The sequence below is a fragment of the Phycodurus eques genome, chromosome 8 (assembly GCF_024500275.1).
Source record: "Phycodurus eques isolate BA_2022a chromosome 8, UOR_Pequ_1.1, whole genome shotgun sequence".
In the NCBI taxonomy this organism is placed as follows: Eukaryota; Metazoa; Chordata; class Actinopteri; order Syngnathiformes; family Syngnathidae; genus Phycodurus; species Phycodurus eques.
Window position 1 is genome coordinate 3,395,082 of NC_084532.1, and position 20,109 is coordinate 3,415,190.

The 20,109-nt window shown below is 41.8% G+C and overlaps 2 protein-coding genes across 2 annotated transcripts in view; both read left to right on the forward strand.

The window, feature by feature from the left end:
- LOC133406315 (desmoplakin-A-like) overlaps nt 1-20,109 on the forward strand; it is a 35,913-nt gene that overhangs the window by 8,330 nt on the left and 7,474 nt on the right. The window contains exons 10-23 of the mRNA XM_061683838.1: nt 4,566-4,691; nt 5,467-5,619; nt 8,663-8,817; nt 9,450-9,576; nt 10,026-10,212; nt 11,477-11,775; nt 11,870-12,048; nt 12,379-12,517; nt 15,238-15,431; nt 15,549-15,711; nt 15,829-15,912; nt 17,032-17,139; nt 17,274-17,372; nt 17,507-18,004. Of these exons, the coding sequence (XP_061539822.1) occupies nt 4,566-4,691; nt 5,467-5,619; nt 8,663-8,817; nt 9,450-9,576; nt 10,026-10,212; nt 11,477-11,775; nt 11,870-12,048; nt 12,379-12,517; nt 15,238-15,431; nt 15,549-15,711; nt 15,829-15,912; nt 17,032-17,139; nt 17,274-17,372; nt 17,507-18,004 (2,511 nt within the window). The remainder of the gene's footprint in view (nt 1-4,565; nt 4,692-5,466; nt 5,620-8,662; nt 8,818-9,449; nt 9,577-10,025; nt 10,213-11,476; nt 11,776-11,869; nt 12,049-12,378; nt 12,518-15,237; nt 15,432-15,548; nt 15,712-15,828; nt 15,913-17,031; nt 17,140-17,273; nt 17,373-17,506; nt 18,005-20,109) is intronic.
- On the forward strand, nt 18,012-20,094 carry LOC133406316 (desmoplakin-B-like). The gene has a single exon (XM_061683839.1). The coding sequence runs from the start codon at nt 18,051-18,053 to the stop codon at nt 19,407-19,409; it is 1,359 nt and encodes a 452-aa protein (XP_061539823.1). The 5' UTR covers nt 18,012-18,050; the 3' UTR covers nt 19,410-20,094.

Sequence of the window (20,109 nt, forward strand, 5' to 3'; positions counted from 1 at the left end):
AACAAAAGATGGAAGGGATGGATGTTTAGTATTACTCCCTCACAGCAAGAATGAACTGGGTTTCAGTGAAAGATCACACAGCGAGGGTTCTATTTTGACATTGTACCCTGTGGAAACAAAACAATGCATTAGTTTTATATAAATACACACAAGTGCATGTATATACTCACTGCACAACATTAGGGACACCAGCACAATGTAATGAAAGCCAATCCAAGAGCTTCTTCTTTTCCTTTTGGCTTGTCCCGTTAGGGGTCGCCACAGCTTGTCATCCTTTTCCATGTAAGCCTATCTCCTGCATCCTCCTCTCGAACACCAACTGCCCTCATGTCTTCCCTCACTACATCTATCCACCTTCTCTTTGGTCTTCCTCTAGTTCTCTTGCTTGGCAGCTCCATCGTCATCATCCATCTACCAATATACTCACTATCTCTCCTCTGTCCAAACCATCAAAGTCTGCTCTCTCAAACTTTGTCTCCAAAACATCTAACCTGGGCCGTCCATCTGATGAGCTCATTTCTAATTTCGAATCCCTTCAGGCTGCTCTTCAGGAGGTAAAATGCATGCTCTATTGTTTTAAGTTCCGGTGATTGACTTGGCCAGTCTAAGACCTTCCACTTTCCCCCCCTGATGAAGTCCTTTGTTGTGTTGGCAGTTTGTTTTGGGTCACTGTCTTGTTGCATGAGGAAGCTTCTCCCGATTAGTTTGGATGCATTTTTCTGTAAATTGCCAGTTTTGTAGACTTCAGAATTCATTCTGCTGCAACCATCATGAGTTACATCAGCAATAAAGACTAGTTAGCCTGTTCCAGAAGCAACCATGCAGGCCCAAGCCATGACATGACCTCCACGATGCTTCACAGATGAGCTTGTGTCTTTTGGATCACAAGCAGATATTTTCTTTCTCCATCCATTTCTTTCTTTCTCGCCTTTCCATCACTTTAGTAGAGGTTAATCATGGTCTCATCAGTCCATAAAACTTTGTTCGTAAATTTTGTGGCTCATCTCTGTACTTCTTTGCAAAATTCAATCTGGTCTTCCAATTCCTTTTGCTGATGAGTGGTTTGCATCTTGTGGTGTGGCCTGGATATTTCCTCTCGAAGTCTTCTTCAAACAGTGGATTTTGATACCTTCACCCCTGGCCTGTGGAGGTTGGCGTTGATGTCACTGACTGTTTTCTTTGGGTGTTTCTTCACAGCTCTCACAATGTTCCTGTCATCAACTGTTGTTGATACCCTTGGCCGACCTGTTTGATGTCTGTTGCTCAGTACACCAGTAGTTTCTTTCTTTTTTAGGACATTCTAAATTGTTGTATTGGCTGTGCCCAATGTTGGTGCAATAGCTCTGATCGATTTTCCTTCTTCTCTCAGCTTCAAAATGTTTTGCTTTTCTCCCATAGACAGCTCTCTGGCCTCCATGTTTCTCAACAGCAAATGCAGTTTTCACATGCGAAACCTAAAGCTAAAAACAAGCACGAGCTAATGTTTAAGCAATAAATCTAAAAGGCAACAGCTGAGCAACTAGAAACACTTATCAGAAACATGTTCCAATATTTTTGCTCACTTGAAAAGTGAGTGGGTTGAAAAAAAAGTGCTCTGTCCTGAGTTGTTTAACACATCTAGATTTAAATACCACGAAATAAAAGCTGGAATTCTGAACTTTTGTCTCATATTCATCTTTTGATCGGAAACCCATATGTCTTCAGTATACAACAAAAACATAGGAATTGGCCTTGCCATTCCAATGCTTTTGGAGGGGACTGTATGCCTCGTTTGGCCTTTGCCACATCTACCTTCACCCTATGTCACATCTCCATGTATTCCTTTCTTCTCTCCTCAGCCCACTTCTTTTTAGCTTACCTCTTTCCTTGTATGATTTCCTGTACTTTGAGATATCACCACCAAGTCTCCTTCTCCCCTTTCGTCCCAGACGATACACCAAGTACTCTCCTGCCTGTCTCTCTGATTACCTTGGCTGTAGTGGTCCAGTCTTTTGGAAGCTCCTCCTCCACCGAGAGTCTGTCTTACCTCTTATTGAAAAACCGCACAACACCCTTTCTTTCTCAGCTTTCACCACATGGTTCTCTGCTCTGCCTTTGTCTTCTTAATATTCATCCCCACCACGAGAGTCATTTTACACACTACCATCCTATGCTGTCTAGCCACACTCTCCCCTACCACTACCTTACAGTCAGTAACCTCCCAGTTTACATCGTCTGCGCAAGATATAATCTGCGTGCTTCTACCTCCACTCTTGTAGGTCACCCTATGGTCCTGCCTTTTCTGGAAAAAAGTGTTCACTACAGTCATTTGCATCCTTTTTGCAAAGTCTACCACCATATGTTCCTCCAAGTTCCTTTCCTGGATGCCGATCTTACTATCACTTCTTGATCACCAGTTTCCTTCACCAACATGTCCATTACAATCTGCACTAATCACTTTGTCTAGCTCCTTCCAATTTTTTTTCTTTCAGCTCTAGGCCACATCCTACACATCACATTATACATAACACTCTCAATTTCAAATTTCAGCCTCATCACTCCATCTGATACCCTTTTCACCTCCAAGACATTCTTAGCTAACTTTCCTTTAAAATAACCCCTACTCCATTTCTTTTCCCATCTACACCCTGGTAAAATAATTTGAACCCTGCCCCTGAACCTCTGGCCTTACTGCCTTTCCATCTGCTCTCCTGGAAACACAATATATAAACGTTTCTCCTAATCATCATGTCAACCAACTCCTGAGCTTTTCCTGTCATAGTTCCAACATTCAAAGTCCCCACATTCAGTTCTAGGCTCTGTGCTTTCCTCTTCTCCTTCTGCCTAAGAACCCGCTTTCTACCTCTCCCTCGTCTTCGATCCACAGTAGCTGAATTTCCATTGGTGGCCCATAGGTCAATGCCACTGAACGCTCATATTTGTTTGGTTTAAGTTTTAAGATGGATATCCTTCCTGATGCAACCCTCTGCATTTATCTGGGCTTGGGACTGGCCTACAGTTTGCACTGGCTTGTGAACCCCATAGGGCTGCATTGAAAGCCAATACAAGAGTGGTATCAAATATTCATGTCTTTACAATGATAGTCAGTGATGTTTTGTTTTAGAACCAAACTGCATCATACGGGTAGTTGTTTATAAGTCACCCATGTCAGCTACGTTAGAAGACTACATTAATACCACTCTTTACAAAGGCAAAGTTTCTGATGAAGCCTTAGTATTATCTATCCATCCATTTTCAACACCGCTTATCCTGGTTAGGGTCACGGGAGCCTATCCCAGCTGACTTCAGGCAAAAGGCGGACTACACCCTGAACTGGTCGCCAGTCAGTCACAGGGCACATATAGACACGGACAACCATTCACACTCACATTCACACCGTCACTGAGTGGGAACTGAACCCACGCTGCCTGCACCAAAGTCAGGCGAGTGTACCGCTACACCATCAGTGACTTGCCTTAGTATTAGATCTTAGTCAATTGTGTTAGCGCTTAAAAGACACACAAAAATTTAACAAAGGAAGAAGGCTGGCGTTTCTCATGGCCAGAGCCATCCACAGTACACATCTTTCATATTTTGACAAAGATTGGGCATAGGCGCTACAGACAGAACACCAGTTAAACTAATGGTGCTTCTGATGACATGTACAGTCGTGTTCACCATTATTGGCACCCCTTTATTTTTTGCATAAACTGTGTAATATGTTAAGAAATAAATGGAAATGTCCCAAACATTTCATCTGGATCTTTCAATTGGAGGTCCAAAGTAATTTAATGAAGAAAATTGTTTTTCTTCAACTTTGATATTGTAATTTGAAAAAACAAAAAACAAAAACAAAAACAGAAAACAGCATGTGCAGCAATATTGGCACCGCTCCTTAATATTTGGTTGCACAACCTGTGGAAGCGATGACAGCCTCCAAGCATTTTTTTTCTCCAATCTATAAGATTTTTGCACTTTTCAGGTTTTATTTTCTCCCACTCTTCTTTTGCCTTTTGTTCAAGCTCTTGAACATTTGAGGGTTTTTCCCCAATGGTAGATTTCAGCTCCCCCCAAAGATTTTCATTTGGATTGAGATCAGGACACATTGCTGGCCATTTTAAAACAGTCAATTTTTGTGTCCTGTGTCCTTTTGGATGTGTGCTTTGGGCCTTTGTCTTCCTGGAGGACCCATGATCTTTGCCTTCAACCAACACTTGGTAAGACATTCTGCTCTAAAATCGCTTGATAATTTTCTTATTTAATGATACCTGTGATACAGTCAAGGCCTCCAGTACCACATGTAAAAACACAGCCCCAAAGCATTATGGACCCTCCACCATGCATGACTGTTGGCAGGGTGTTTGTTTCCTTAAATCAGGGGTGTCAAACTAATTTTTGTCGTGGGCCTCATCTTAGTTATGACTTCCCTCGGAGGGCCGCTACAACTGTGAACCCATATAAATGAAAGATTCCCGCGACCCTTGTGAGGATAAGCGCCTCAGAAAATGGATGGATGGATTGCTCTACTGTATGTTAGATAAGCCATTTCATCACAGACTTAATTCATATTGTATGTCTTTCTAAAGTTCTTTAAGGAGGCCAATGAGACATACAGATCCCTGCAAAGGCAACAGGAATCCATCTGTAAAAAGTTCACCTGTGACAAGAACACTTCACTGGAAAGCCTGCTGGAGCTGCTCAGGGGATTGGAGGTACTGCTTTATTTAATAACAGACCACTGAAAACAAACAAAATGTTAACTTTGGGCTATGTTACTCAGAAATATTATTTGTGTAGATTATTTCCTCTGTGAAAACAAAATGTTGGGATCTTTTGAAATAATTAATTTTATTACTGATATCTCAACAAAGATGATTATAATAGAGGAGAACGGAGACCACATCTTTAATTACTGTATAATAGATTATTACACACGGTTCACTTATGTTAATTATAATGGCAATGTCACTGCAGTAGATAGTGATATTGCAGTAATAGTAAGAAGCATAATTATGCAAGGATTTTAGAATTCAGTGTTCATTTATACCCCAATTGTACAATTATAAAACCTTTAAGTGTAGTCTTTCTTTTAGAGGCTCCACCCAACTGAAGTAGCTTTAATGTAGTTTAACTACTTTTGTCTTGTGGGGCGCTTCAGTGTAGTTAAGATACATTTAATATAGAAAAGCATGTAGCTTAGCTCATTACATTTTCCAAGTAGCTTGTCCAACACTGCATGGATGTTAGGATTTCTTTGAACATCTGATCAATCAGCAAGATATTTTCCACAGTGGCCACCATTGAGAAAAATGTTACATTACAAGACCAACACAAAGAACTACAGCTTAAACTACATGATCACTTTATGTGCATTTATGATTCAGTGTAATTTGGGGAATTGTATTTGATGATATTTTTCTTTACGTTACGTTACGCATACGTTTTCTGCTTCAATGTAAATATTATTATTTGTCATTTTGTCTTAAGAGGGAGCGAGAGATGATAAGGGATCACAAGAGGCAAGTTCAGCATCTTGTTAAAAAGTCCAACAGCATCGTCAGACTGAAGTCTAGAAACCCAGAAGAGAAGAGCACCCGACCTGTTATTGTCAAAGCCCTGTGTGACTTCAAACAAGACCAGGTCAGTGTTTTGTGTGTTTTTTTTTTTTTTTATCAAGCAATGTTGCCGGCATCAGGCGGAATCCTTCCATCTCCAAAACCATCATTTTTCAGGAAAGAAAAAATACAGCATGTTTGTTTAGCCATTAACATTGCATCATCAAAGAGAGCAAGTCATTTCCAACACTTCAGACTGGTCACTCATTTGTAAAAATAACATACCCACATGGGGACTGACTAAGAGTATCGATTTGTGAAAAAATATTTAATTGACTGAATTTGGACATGGGAGGTTTAGACCCAATGCCGATGCCAATGTGATATAAAATGCAAATAAAAATATAAAGCATATAAGTTAATTCTGAAAACAGCCACATCCCCAGCTACAAGAGAGCGTGCACACTTATGAAACCACATTAACTGTTGCTTATTTTTACTTTAACTTTACAGAATTTTTTTTTTTTTCAAATGCTAAGGTTATAAGTCACATTAATGGTTGTAAAAAAAATGTAAATGATTTATCTTGGCCTATTTTTTCACAAAAACCTTGCACTTGAATAGGTTTTTTGTATCCTGTGTGTGTGTGTGTATATCTATATAGTATATATATATATATATATATATATATATATATATATATATATATGTATATATATATATATGTATATATATATATATATATACACACACACACACACATCCATCCATTTTCTGAGCCGCTTCTTCTCACTAAGGTCGTGGGCCTGCTAGAGCCTATCCCAGCTATCATCGGGCAGGAGGCGGGGTACACCCTGAACTGGTCGCCAGCGAATCGCAGAGCACATATAAACTAACAACCATTCACACTCACATTCACACCTACGGGAAATTTAGAGTTGTCAATTACCCTACCATGCATGTTTTTGGGATGTGGGAGGGTAATTGAAGACTCTGAATTCTCCCTAGGTATGAATTTGATCGCAAATGATTGTTTGTCTATATGTGCCCTGCGATTGGCTGGCGACCAATTCAAGAGTGTCCCCCGCCTCTTGCCTGAAGTCAGCTGAGACTGGCATGAGCACACCCTTGTGAGGATAAGTGGTATGGAAAATGGAGATATACAGCGGCTGAAATAAGTATTTAACACATCACCATTTTTCTCACAAAATATACTTCCAAAAGTGCCATTGACCCGAAAATTTCACCAGATGTTGGGAACAACCCAAGTAATCCATACATACAAAGAAAGTAGAACAAATAAGATCAGAAATTAAGTTGTGTGTAAAAATGTGAAATGGGAAAAGGTATTGAACACATGATGAAAGGGCGGTGCAAAAAGACATGGCTAAAATCTATCAATAATCAAACAGCAATCCAACCCCTCGTCAGAATATCACCTGTCCATCCATCCATCCATTTTCTGAACCTCTTCTCCTCACTAGGGTCGCGGGCGTGCTGGAGCCTATCCCAGCTGTCATTGGCCAGGAGGCGGGGCACACCCTGAACTGGTTGCCAGCCAATCGCAGGGCACATACAAACAAACAACCAGTCGCACTAACAGTCACACCTACAGGCATTTTAGAGTCTCCAATTAATGCATGTTTTTGGGATGTGGGAGGAAACCGGAGTGCCCGGAGAAAACCTACGCAGGCACGGCGAGAACATGCAAACTCCACGCAGGCGGGGCCAGGGATTGAACTAGGGTCCTCAGAACTGTGAGGCTGACGCTCTAACCAGTTTCTCACCGTGCCGCTGAATATTGACTGGTTCAGTCCTAATTGATGGCCTACAAAAAGGTCTTATAGCCAAGGTGTGAGTCAAGACATATCTCATGATGGGTAAGAGCAAAGAGCTGTCTCAAGACCATCGCAAAGTAGTTGTTGCAAAACATAACGATGGCATTGATTACAGGCGCATATCTAAGCTTCTGAACGTTCCAGTGAGCACGGTTGGGGCCATAATACATAAGTGGAAAGCCAGTCATACTACCATAAATTTGCCTCGATCAGGTGGTCCTCGCAAGATTTCTGACACAGGAGTGCAAAGAATAATCAGAAGAGTTGGCCAAGAGCCAAGGACCACCTGTGGAGAGCTTCAAAAATACCTGGAATTAGCAGGTACTGTTGTCACAAGGAAAACAGAGAGTAATGCATTCAGCCGCCATGCCTGTATGCACGCTCACCACGCAAGACCCTATTGCTAAAAAAAAAAAAAATGTCAAAGCTCGTTTAAAGTTTGCCGAACAACATTTGGACAAGCCAGTTAAATACTGGGAGAATATAGTCTGGTCTGATGAGAGCAAAATTTAACTCTTTGGATGCCATAATGCACACCATGTTAGGAGGAGAAATGGCACTCCACATCACCATACCAACAGTGAAGTTTGGAGGTGGGAACATGATGGTGTGGGGCTACCTTTCAGTAAATGGTAGTGGTAAACTTCACATTATTGAAGAAAGGATGAATGGGCAAATGTACCGAGACATTCTTGACAAAAATCTGCTGCCAAATACGAGGATGATGAAAAAGAAACAAGGGTGGACATTTCAGCAGGATAATGATCCAAAACATACTGCCAAGGAAACTCAATTGTTTTCAAAGAAAAATGATAACGCTGATAGAATGGCCAAGCCAATCACCTGCCTTGAATAGAATCGAAAATCTATGGAAAGAACTGAAACTCAAGGTCCATGAAAGAAGCCCACGGAACCTTCAAAATTTGAAGACTTCTTTTGTGGAGGAATGGGCCAAAATCACACCAGAGCAATGCATGCGACTAGTTTCTCCATACAGGACGCGTCTTGAAGCTGTCATTGGAAACAAAGGCTTTTGGACAAAGTATTAAATAAATACCAGTTGCCGTGTTCAATACTTTTTCCCTGGGGCATTTCACATTATTACACACAACTTAATTTCTACACCCTGAACTGGTTGCCAGCCAATTGCAATGAGAATAATGGTGACCTGTTAAATATTTATTTTCAGCCGCTGTGTGTATTATATATATATATATATATTTTTTTTTTTTTTAATTTATGCATAATATAAATTAAAGCAGGGGATTCTGTTTGTTCTTGACACTACAGAAGGTGATCTGTAAGGGCGATGAGGCAATCTTGAAGGACAACAGGCAACGCAGCAAGTGGGAGGTTACAGGGCCGGGAGGACTAGATATGGTGATACCATCTGTGTGCTTGATCCTCCCTCCTCCCAATCCACTCAGCATCAATCTGGCTACCAAGTAAGGGATACTAACTTAAAACACATATGCCCCTTTTCCACCAAACAGCATGGTTGGGTTAATTTCGTGAGCATATGCATATGTTTTGTCATTTTTATAGTAAAGGGTCCTACAATATGCAAACTGTAACATGGGATACTGGCTGCAGTAGTACGGAGCGGTAGAGATAGACAAAAAGATAACCACACTCTTATTCACTGACTGGTCGGCAGAGAATTGTCACTTCCTTGTCACAGGAGTCAATAAGGATTAACTGAGAATAAAACCCAAACCATTTACAAATCAAGTGAAAGCTAAGGGGAAAAGATTTCACTAAAATTGTGTTGCTTTCTTGATAATATCTGGTTGCATCATTGCACTATTTTGCATGTACTCTATCTAAATTATGACTAGTGAAGCAATGATTGCCATCCCACACAGCACTGGAATTAGATTACTGTGTCACATTCTATTAATTTCCGTTATCCCGTGTTGTGCTGGTATGTGTCACAATCTTATTATTGTAGCTGATGCTGCTGTCGTTATCCCGCCGAAGTTTCCTGTGAGAGAAAGCCGTGGCTTAACCATTTGCAGTAACATTCAAAACTACATCTAAACATTATGGATTTCTATTCCCTCTTTCTTTTCAAAAGAAATGAGCAGTATGATGAGTCGATCCTGTCTATCTGGAATCAGCTGTACATCAATGTTAAGAGTCTTATTGCCTGGCAGTACTGCCTTCTGGATATCGAACGCATCAACTCTCTCACCATCTCCATGGTAGGTGATGTGCAGTTAGGCTCTCTTTAATGTCTCTTTAAAACATTTTATGTTTTCATTCAGGCACAAAATATGTCAGTTATCAGACCTAGATATAACTAACCAGTGTAACATTAAAATCATGTTCTATAATATCTGTTCCGTTACACACAACATGTTAGCAATGTAGCACCAATTCACTTCCAAGCACCCATCGCCAAAGTGAACGAGGCCCTCAACTGCTCTGAGTGTTAATTGAATTTCCACTTGCAAGACAGTCAACCTATTTCATAATATAAATACGTGCAAGTACATTTACACTGTACATGCAGTCACTGAAATTTACAAAAAGCAATGGAAGGATGATGAAAGCCCCAATGTCAAATTTGTTTATGCTTACCATTTATGTCTGACTTTTTTTTTTTTTGTTTCTCCTTAAGTCATTTATTATGTCATATTTTTCTCTTTAGCTGGCACGGATGAGTCCCGAGGAGTACTGCCAGTTTGTCAAGAGCCTTGAGAGTCATTATGAAGAGTTCAAACTGAGTTGTCAATGCTCCCAGATGTTTGGTGATAATGACAAGAGGGGCATCGAGAGCCAATTCAATGGGGCTCAGGCCCACTATGGAACTCTCGTGGTGCAGTTACCTGCTTACAGTAAATACTATATGCCAATTATCGTAATTGTAATAATGTTTTTTAAAATATCAATAATGTTTTTATGACTACTGAGCAGCATCATCTCAATTTCGTAGTTTGATTACAGTGTTGTTTACAAATGCACTATTTTCAACTTCACAATAAGGATGTGTCACCGAGGCCTATACGATGCACATCTCGATACACTGCCACGATACATTTAGGATCACTACTAAGCAACGCCTAATGCAATAACAATTTGACGTAATTCTATACAACAAATTAGGATACCATATAATGCAATGATTATATAAAGTGTGCATGTGAGTGATACACAACAAACTTGCTTTTATTTTGTTGTTATCTTTGTCTGTAGTTAACAGCTCACAAATTAACTGAGGTGTAGAAAGAAATACATCATCATACAAACAAATACAACAGCCTTCAACAAATGACCAATTAGTTAGAAACTAGTGTAAAGTGTATGGATAATTGAAGGCATTAATGACACTCACAAGCTATTGCCAAGGCCAGTCTCACCTCAATCTCAATTAAAAATCTAGACGCTATTTAATATCAATCAAACATTATTCAAATATTGGTTTTACAAGGGGTAAGGAAATTTGAAGTAATTCATCAAAATAGTTTCTTTAATTTATTTCATTTGATTAAGAATTAGGATTATGCAATATTATTCCCATCCCTACTTTAAGGTCAAGACCAAAACAAATGCATGCAAAACACTTTTGATGTAGTGAAAATAAATTAAATCAGCATGTTTTTTCTTTTCTTTTTTTCAATTTTAGCAAACATAATTTGTAAGGATAATATAATCATGTTACAAAGTCCCTCACAATGTTTCATAGAATATGTAGAGTAGCCAACATTGGGAGAAGATATGGATTAGTTCCCCATTTTACAGCTTTAACAACTTCCACACTTTTGGCTGCGTAAGTTTTTTTTGTCCATTCAGTTCAAATTTATGAGTTTATAGGTAAATGATGATTGACTTGAGGGCCTTGCTGACTGATCTCTGGTCTAGTTTATCCCAAAGGTATGTTATGGGGTGAAATTGATTGATTACAAGATGTCTCAGTAATTTTGTCTGTATTGTGTACCCAGTAATTGAAATCTTGTCTTAAGTGAAAGTACTGTAAGTACTGCATTGTTAGGAAAATGGAGCAAAGCGTCTTTCTATGTTCTGTAATACAGATGTTCGACTCAACTTGATTTGAACTCGGTAATATTTCTTTTCCCTCCTTTTTTTGTTTCTTTCATCTAGAAGCCCAGCAAGCACAGCAACAGCTAATTATAATGACAGCAGCTGCAGATGAGGATGCCAGCAAGCTAGAGGAAGAGCGGCAGAGAACAAAGCTGAAAAAAGTGAAGAAAGAGGTAGTGAAAGTGACAAAGACAGAGCCGGTGAAGAAGAAGGTCGCCTCTTCTTCACATAGTTTAACAGAGCTGCACGCACTCAGATTGAAGCTGGAAGCAGCTGAGGGCTTGCTGTGTCAGCATGTTCACATCTGCTTGGGAGATGATGGAACCACAGACTGTGGCCTCAAAATCACACAGTTAGAGGTAAAAATAAATACTGTAGGCAGCAAAATAAAAGCCTCTTCTTACTGTCACATTTACTGCACACTGATTGTGTTTTTTATTTTTTATAATAAAGAGCGTGCAGGTTGATGTCAACGCGATAAAAGAGGAGTACATAAAGCTGAGGGAGAATATTATGAAGGAACTGGAGGGCATGAATGATTCAGATAAAGCTCAGTTTCTACGCAGTGAGCTTGGAGTTATCATCCAACGTCTCAGCAGTCTGGAGAGTAACTCATCAAATTATATCCAACGGTATGACTTTTTTTTTTTTTTTTCAATTGATCAATTATCCTTGAAATAAATTGAAAGTACAAGCCAAGTTTAATTTACGGTAAATGTCGAAATATCAAATATATCACATGGTTTAAGTCTGTATGAAGAATTTGATCAATATTAGTTTCAGTAATCTTTATTGAGGACACAGGTCCATATAAAACAAGAGTATACAAGTATAAAGAGAGAAAATAAAAATAGAAGATAAAAAATATATATACACGTTATATTTAGTTAGTAGTCCACTAAGAGGATACTGTAACTTGGTTGGTACAATGAAATCCAATCTTTTTTTTTTCTTTTAACCAGGCTCCAGGCTGTAAGGGACATGCTGGAAGGTATGGCACATGCGGAAGATACAGTTAAGGTTTATGAGGCAAGATTGACAGAGAAGGAGACCACTTCTCTGTTGGTGGGAGATGTAAACGACTACTTGAAGACTCTTAAGGTATATTACTGAGAGATAGATAAAGTGCTGCCACTGCGTAAAGGACAGTTTAAGTTAACTTTTTACTTCTGTTACACGGTATGGACAAAAGTCTAGGGACACACCTCTTTGTGGAAACACTTTTGGAGAAGCCATTTTCTGTGCCAGTGCACAAAACAAGGTCACTTGACTTCCACACCATCAAACACACAGAGAGTGTATACCAGGCTAAAAATTCCCATAGATCTTCTAGAAAGTCAAAAAGAGGTCAAAATCACATTTTCTTTCATTTTCAAAATACATTTAAATATATAATACAATAATATAAGTAGAATACTTTTGGTTAGGTCGCAGTTCGATGATCGACTTTGTGGTCGTGTCATCGGACTTGCGGCCGCATGTCTTGGACACTCGGGTAAAGAGAGGGGCGGAGCTGTCAACTGATCACCATTTGGTGGTGAGTTGGCTACGATGGTGGGGGAAGATGCCGGTCCGACGTGGCAGGCCCAAACGTATTGTGAGGGTCTGCTGGGAACGTCTGGCGGAATCCCCTGTCAGAAGGAGTTTCAACTCCCACCTCCGACATAACTTTGCTCATGTTCCGGGGGAGGCGGGGGACATCGAGTCCGAGTGGACCATGTTCCGCTCCTCCATTGCTCAGGCGGCTGACCGGAGTTGTGGCCGTAAGGTGGTCGGTGCCTGTCGTGGTGGCAATCCCCGAACCCGTTGGTGGACACCAATGGTGAGGGATGACGTCAAGCTGAAAAAGGAGTCCTATTGGGCCTTTTTGGCCTGTGGAACTCCTGAGGCAGCTGATGGGTACCGGCTGGCCAAGCGGAATGCAGCTTTGGTGGTTGCTGAAGCAAAAACTCGGGCATGGGAGGAGTTCGGTGAGGCCATGGAGAAAGACATCCGGACGGCTTCGAGGAAATTCTGTTCCACCATCCGACGTCTCAGGAGGGGAAAGCAGTCCACCATCAACACTGTGTATAGTGGGGATGGGGCGCTGCTGACCTTGACTCGACACGTTGTGAGCCGGTGGGGAGAACACTTCGAAGACCTCCTCAATTCCACTGACACGCCTTCCCATGAGGGAGCAGAGTCTGGGTTCTCTGAGGCGGGCTCTCATATCTCTGGGGTTGAGGTCACCGAGGTGGTTAAAAAGCTCCTCGGTGGCAAGGCCCCGGGGGTGAATGAGATTCGCCCGGAGTTCCTCAAGGCTCTGGATGTTGTAGGGCTGTCCTGGTTGACACGCCTCTGCAACATCGTGTGGACATCGGGGACAGTGCCTCTGGGGTGGCAGACTGGGGTGGTGGTCCCCCTTTTTAAGAAGGGGGACCGGAGGGTGTGTTCCAACAACAGGGGGATCACACTCCTCAGCCTCCCTGGTAAGGTCTATTCAGGGGTGCTGGAGATGAGGGTCCGTCGGGAAGTCGAAATCTCAGATTCAGGAGGAGCAGTGTGGTTTTCGTCCTGGCCGTGGAACAGTGGACCAGCTCTACACCCTTGGCAGGGTCCTCGAGGGTGCATGGGAGTTCGCCCAACCAGTCTCTCTTTGTGGACTTGGAGAAGGCGTTCGACCGTGTCCCTCGGGTGGTCCTGTGGGGGGTGCTTCGGGAGTATGGGGTACCGAACCCCCTGATTCGGGCTGTTCGGTCCCTGTACGACCGGTGCCAGAGTTTGGTCCACATATCCGGCAGTAAGTCGGACTCGTTTCCGGTGAGGGTTGGACTCCGCCAAGGCTGCCCTTTGTCACCGATTCTGTTCATACCTTTTATGGACAGACTTTTTAGGCGCAGCCGAGGCGTAGAGGAGGTCCGGTTTGGTGGCCTCAGTATTGCATCTCTGCTTTTTGCAGATGATGTGGTTCTGTTGGCTTCATCAAGCCGTGACCTCCAACTCTCATTGGAGCAGTTCGCAGCCGAGTGTGAAGCGGCTGGGATGAGAATCACCACCTCCAAATCTGAGGCCATGGTCCTCAGTCGGAAAAGGGTGGCATGCTCTCTCCAGGTCGGGGATGAGATCCTGCCCCAAGTGGAGGAGTTCAAGTATCTTGGGGGACGAGTGAGGGAAGAATGGAACGGGAGATCGACAGGCGGATCGGTGCAGCGTCTGCAGTGATGCGGACTTTGTATTGATCCGTTGTGGTAAAGAAGGAGCTAAGCCGAAAGGCGAAGCTCTCGATTTACCAGTCGATCTACGTTCCTACCCTCACCTATGGTCATGAGCTGTGGGTTGTGACCGAAAGAACGAGATCCCGGATACAAGCGGCCGAAATGAGTTTCCTCCGCAGGGTGTCCGGGCTCTCCCTCAGAGATAGGGTGAGAAGCTCGGTTATCCGGGAGGATCTCAGAGTAGAGTCGTTGCTCCTTCACATGGAGAGGAGCCAGATGAGGTGGCTGGGGCATTTGATTCAGATGCCTCCCGGACGCCTCCCTGGTGAGGTGTTCCGGGCACGTCCCACCGGGAGGAGACCCCGGGGATGACCCAGGACACACTGAAGAGACTATGTCTCTCGGCTGGCCTGGGAACGCCTCGGGATCCCCCCGGAATAGATGGATGAAGTGGCTGGGGAAAGGGAAGTCTGAGCGTCCCTGCTAAAGCGACTGCCTCCGCGACCCGACCTCGGATAAGCGGTAGAAGATGGATGGATGGATGGTATTTTGGTTAGAAAAACTGAAAAATTAAGTGTCCCTTCACTGGTTTTATGATGTTTTTGTTATCTTGCATGTTCTGTATAGAATATTTTGGACGAATTGGATCAGAAAAGTGATGTTCTGGCCTCAATGGAGGCAGAACTTGTCAAGGCAAACCACTTGAATGGCCAGGTGGGTGGGGCCTTCTACAGTTGTGAAATGATGTTGTCAAAATACACTGAGCTGGCGGGCCTACTGTCAGACCGGTGGAGACGAATCAAGGCGCAGATAGATAACAGGTAAAACACTGACTCATACTGAATTGTAATCAACTTTGTGTCAGTTAGTTTTGTTTCTTCAAAAAAAAAAAAAAAAAATTCTGAATTGTTTGGCCCATGTTAATTTATTAATTTCAGACTCCAGGATTTGCAGCGGTACTTGCCTCAGCTGGAGCAATACAAGCAATCCAGTTCCTCCATCACTGACTGGATTAATGACACTCGCAAAAACCAAGACATCCTGCAGGACACCAACATACAGAATGTTCTATCTCTGAAAGACCACATAAACAATCAGAAGGTTTTATGACCAACTTTCCAACAATATTATTTTGTTATTGTGGTGGGTGCCTGTGCCATGTTTGTTCTGATATCTTGTTCAGACATCTGACATCTTTGTATTTGTTATATTATCAAGGCTCTGAATGCAGAAATTAAAGCAAAAAGGGATACACTAGAAAGTGTCCTGAAAGACAACGATGCCTGTGTGACCTCCATCAAGGTAAGGAAGTCAACACTGCAATGATTGTTTATTTCGATAATGATGATGATGATGATGATTTAGTCTTTCTGTCACCATTACAAGGGTGTAACAATACATGGACAGATAGGGCTATATTTATAATATGACGATACAAAGAAATTGGGCCTCATTTATCAATATATGAATTTATCTAAATCTTTAGATCACAGAAATGCAATAAAGAGTGTGAATGCTGCATTGTTCGTGAAAATTGGAACATAAAACATATTTGTTTTAAAGAAAGCTTTTGTGAATGAGCAGTGATTGCATGTGACGACAAAGGTCAATTCTTTTTCATCAAATACAGTACAATCTCTTTACAGTATGATTCATTGCTACTGATGCATACTGTAAGCATAAACACATGTGACATTGGCACATTGGACAGTGATGGATTTGAACAAAAATTATATCAAATATTTCATATACATATAAATATTTTGTTTTTATTGGTCTAACCAGTCGGTCACCGTTAGAGCGTCAGCCTCACAGTTTCGAGGACCGGGGTTCAATCCCCGGCCCCGCCCGTGTGGAGTTTGCATGTTCTCCCTGTGCCTGCGTGGGTTTTCTCCGGGCACTCCGGTTTCCTCCCACATCCCAAAAACATGGATTAATTGGAGACTCTAAATTGCCCGTAGGTGTAACTGTGAGTGCGAATGGTTGTTTGTTTGTATGTGCCCTGCGATTGGCTGGCAACCAGTTCAGGGTGTACTCCGCCTCCTGCCCGATGATAGCTGGGATAGGTTCCAGCACGCCCGCGACCCTAGTGTGGAGAAGCGGCTCAGAAAATGGATGGATGGATGGATTGTCTATGAACCTCCAAGGTCTTGCTGTTCTGATTAACTGCAGCTGTGTGTACATCATAAACTGGCATATTTTTTATGAATTTGGACTCACGGTGCCAGGTATATGTACCCTGCAGTAACATTAACAAATATGTGATTATTATTTTTTTTAAATTAGTTTCGGCTTGAGGCCTGACTCTGATTGGAGAATATTGGATTCCATGCGACACATGCGAGGAAGTGTATATCCAGCCTCAATTACAATCTGGGAGGATACAGTATGTGTTTAATATTACGTTCTGTTGTTTTACAGGATTATGAAACAGACCTAGCCTGTTATGCCTCTGGATTAGAGACTTTGCTCAATATCCCTATCAAGACAACAATGCTGAGATCGCCATCCATGGATCTTATTCAGGAGGTAAAGAGGACATTTCCATATGTACATGTACAATCTGATTGAAACAATGGGACAAATCTTTAAATTTAATACAGGTCACAACATTTGAATGATAACAATTACTGCAAGTAATCATCGAGGGGTGTTTCTCTTAGGCTACTCAACTGCAGACCCAGTACATGGAGTTGCTTACTTTGTCTGATGACAACTTGAAATTCCTAGGAGAGCTCCTCAAAAGCATGGAGGATATTAAGGTACTGAAATTTGGATTTGTGACTATGTAAACAAGGTGTAGTATAATCACGATAACATTATTTTGAAATGTCAAAAACTTTATTGTATTTTTTTTAAACTGTAGTAATCCTCAATGGCTTTGCCTTGGTTTCAGATTCGTAGCACTCGGATTGACCTGTTAGAGGAAGAACTTCGCATGTTGAAGGAGGATATCGAAGACCGTAATACCAAGAACAAATTTCTTGAAGATGCTGTTGTTCGCTATAAACTCGAGCTGTCCCAGTCACAGGAAAAGCTGCTGTCAATGGAGGAGATTAAGCGAACCACTGCTCTGCAGTGCAATGCAGCAAAAGACAGCCTCGAGAACACTCACAACCAATTGGCAGACCTCGCTGATCAAGTGACACATCTCAACTACTTGCTAGAAGAAGAAAAGAGGAAGAGAAAATTGGCAGAGGAGCGCTACACCCAACAACAAGAGGAGTATGAGTCTGTCCTTAGGAAGAGGCATACAGAACTGGATAGTGTCAGCTGGTCTAAAGTGGAAGTGGAAAAGAACATGGCAAAACAAGAGCATGAGCTTAAACAGCTGCAGCGTGAGCTAGAGGAGCAAACCTCGAAGGTGGCAGAGCTCCAGAAGGAGATTTCAAAGGTAAGAAGCCAATGCAATGCAAAGATCAATAACTTAAAGCTCAACTATGAATCCCAGAACAATGTCAGTCATACCACAATTCAACGGCTTTCAGCCCAAAGGGAGGATGATGCATCTCAGCATCAACTGCAATATGACAGGATGCAAGCAGAGGGAGATGGTTATGGAGAAGGAGCTCAGGAGGCTGAAGATGTTTGTCAACCAGGCAGAGGAACTAAAGAAGAGGGCAGAGGAAGAAGCTCATCGGGAGCGCTCAATAATCACAGTTGAAGGACATAAGAGAAGAGAACTAGAAAGTGAGGTTGAGGTTTTGATCAAGCAGAGAGAAGAGGAAAACAACAAGTACAAAGAGGATTTGGTTGAAGTTAGACAGGGGCTACAGAAGAAGACTGAGCAGTTGGCCTATGTCACCCACAGTCTGGAGGAAGAGGTGCGAAGGAGGAAAACTACAGAAGAAGGAAAAGATGTGCTTGAACAGACCTTGGCCGAACTTCAAGAAAAGCTAACTATTTCAGCAATGGCAGTGGCCCAACTAATGGAGTGTGAGGCAGAGCTTCAGAATGTGCGTTTCGAGCTGGAGAGGGAAAATAGGGATCGGAGTAGAGTAGAAGACAACCTGAATCGGTTACAGGGCCGCATAAAGGACATTCAGTCTGTCAGAGATGACCTGGAGATCCAGTTAGCTAACTTAAGGAAAGCCAACCAAGAGGAAGTCTTGATAAGAAGGCAGATTGAGATAGAGTTAGAAAAGACCATGATGGCAATGAGAGAGTACTACTGCACCATTACCACTTTACGTCAGAACCAAGAACAAGTCGACACATCGGAAATGAGAGGGGAAAAACAGTGTCTTATATTGCAGGAGGAACTGGAAAGGAGCGTGAAACAAAACAGAACCTATGTGGAACAGTTAGCACAGCTGAGCATTGAGATAAAAGCCCTGCAGCATCAAGTGTTACAAGAGCAAGTAAAAGTTAAAGAGGTGAACCAAAGTAATGAGGGTCTTTACAGAACTATAGAGGAGAAGAGTAAATCTCTAAATGAGAACTACGCTGAGCTTCAAACTCTGAAGGAGAAGACTGAAACCTTGATGAAAGAAAGGCTGAGGCTGGAGGAGGAGCTTAGGGCAACACGACATGATAAAGCAGAACTTTTGAGGTCCAAAGAGGAACGTGATGATGAGATCTTCTGCCAAATTACCGCCCTGGAGCTGCAGCTGCAGGCCAGCGAGCGCAGCAATGTTGACTACCACAACCTTGTCTCAGAGCTCTCTTTGGAGAGGCACAATCTCAAACTGGAAACTGAGAAAATACAAATTCAGGATACTGAGGTACTTCGAAGTCTGAAAGCTAATCCCAGATTGCTCCTATCTCTCCAGATGATATTATTTGGAACAATCAAGTAGTCATCACTGCCCAGTAGACAAATTCTTGATTGCTTGCATGAACCTCAAAATCATCTTCTCTAGTTGCTTCTCAATTAGTAGCCTGATTTCCCAAAAGTTTGAATGGTGTCTCCAAGGAACATAAAAAGACATGACTTTTTACCCCATATTGAATTAGTAATAATTAATTAGTAATAATTAATCAATTAGCGGTTGTTGCCTGTTACACATTCCTTATAGTATGCTAATACGGGGTCATTTTTACTGTTGTGTGACAGAACAGCACACTAATTTTAATGTAAGAATATAATTATTTATTGGTTTACAAAACAATTTAAAATGCTCCACAGAAAATATGTTTTTCTATTTTGAGTAATTCCACAGAGATGTTAGGAGTATTTCATGTCTCATGTTAGCATTTCTCTTTGCACCATAAATTCCTAATCCCAAAGTCTTTCAATTAGTTGCACGGTGTTCGGAAAGTCACTGTGCACTCTTCCAGTCGTATTGTTTTTATATTTCAGATTTTATTCATATGTACACTACCTTCTTTATTCTATATTGAAACATGTATGTTAATAAAAATGTAAGTGCACAGTCACTTGCCGAACACCCTGTATAATGCATGTCCCAATTACTGTAATTGAAATACTTTATTTTTGGTGTCGACGATATTGCTACCAAGGGACAGTAAAAGCATTGATTCTTGGACAGATTTAAA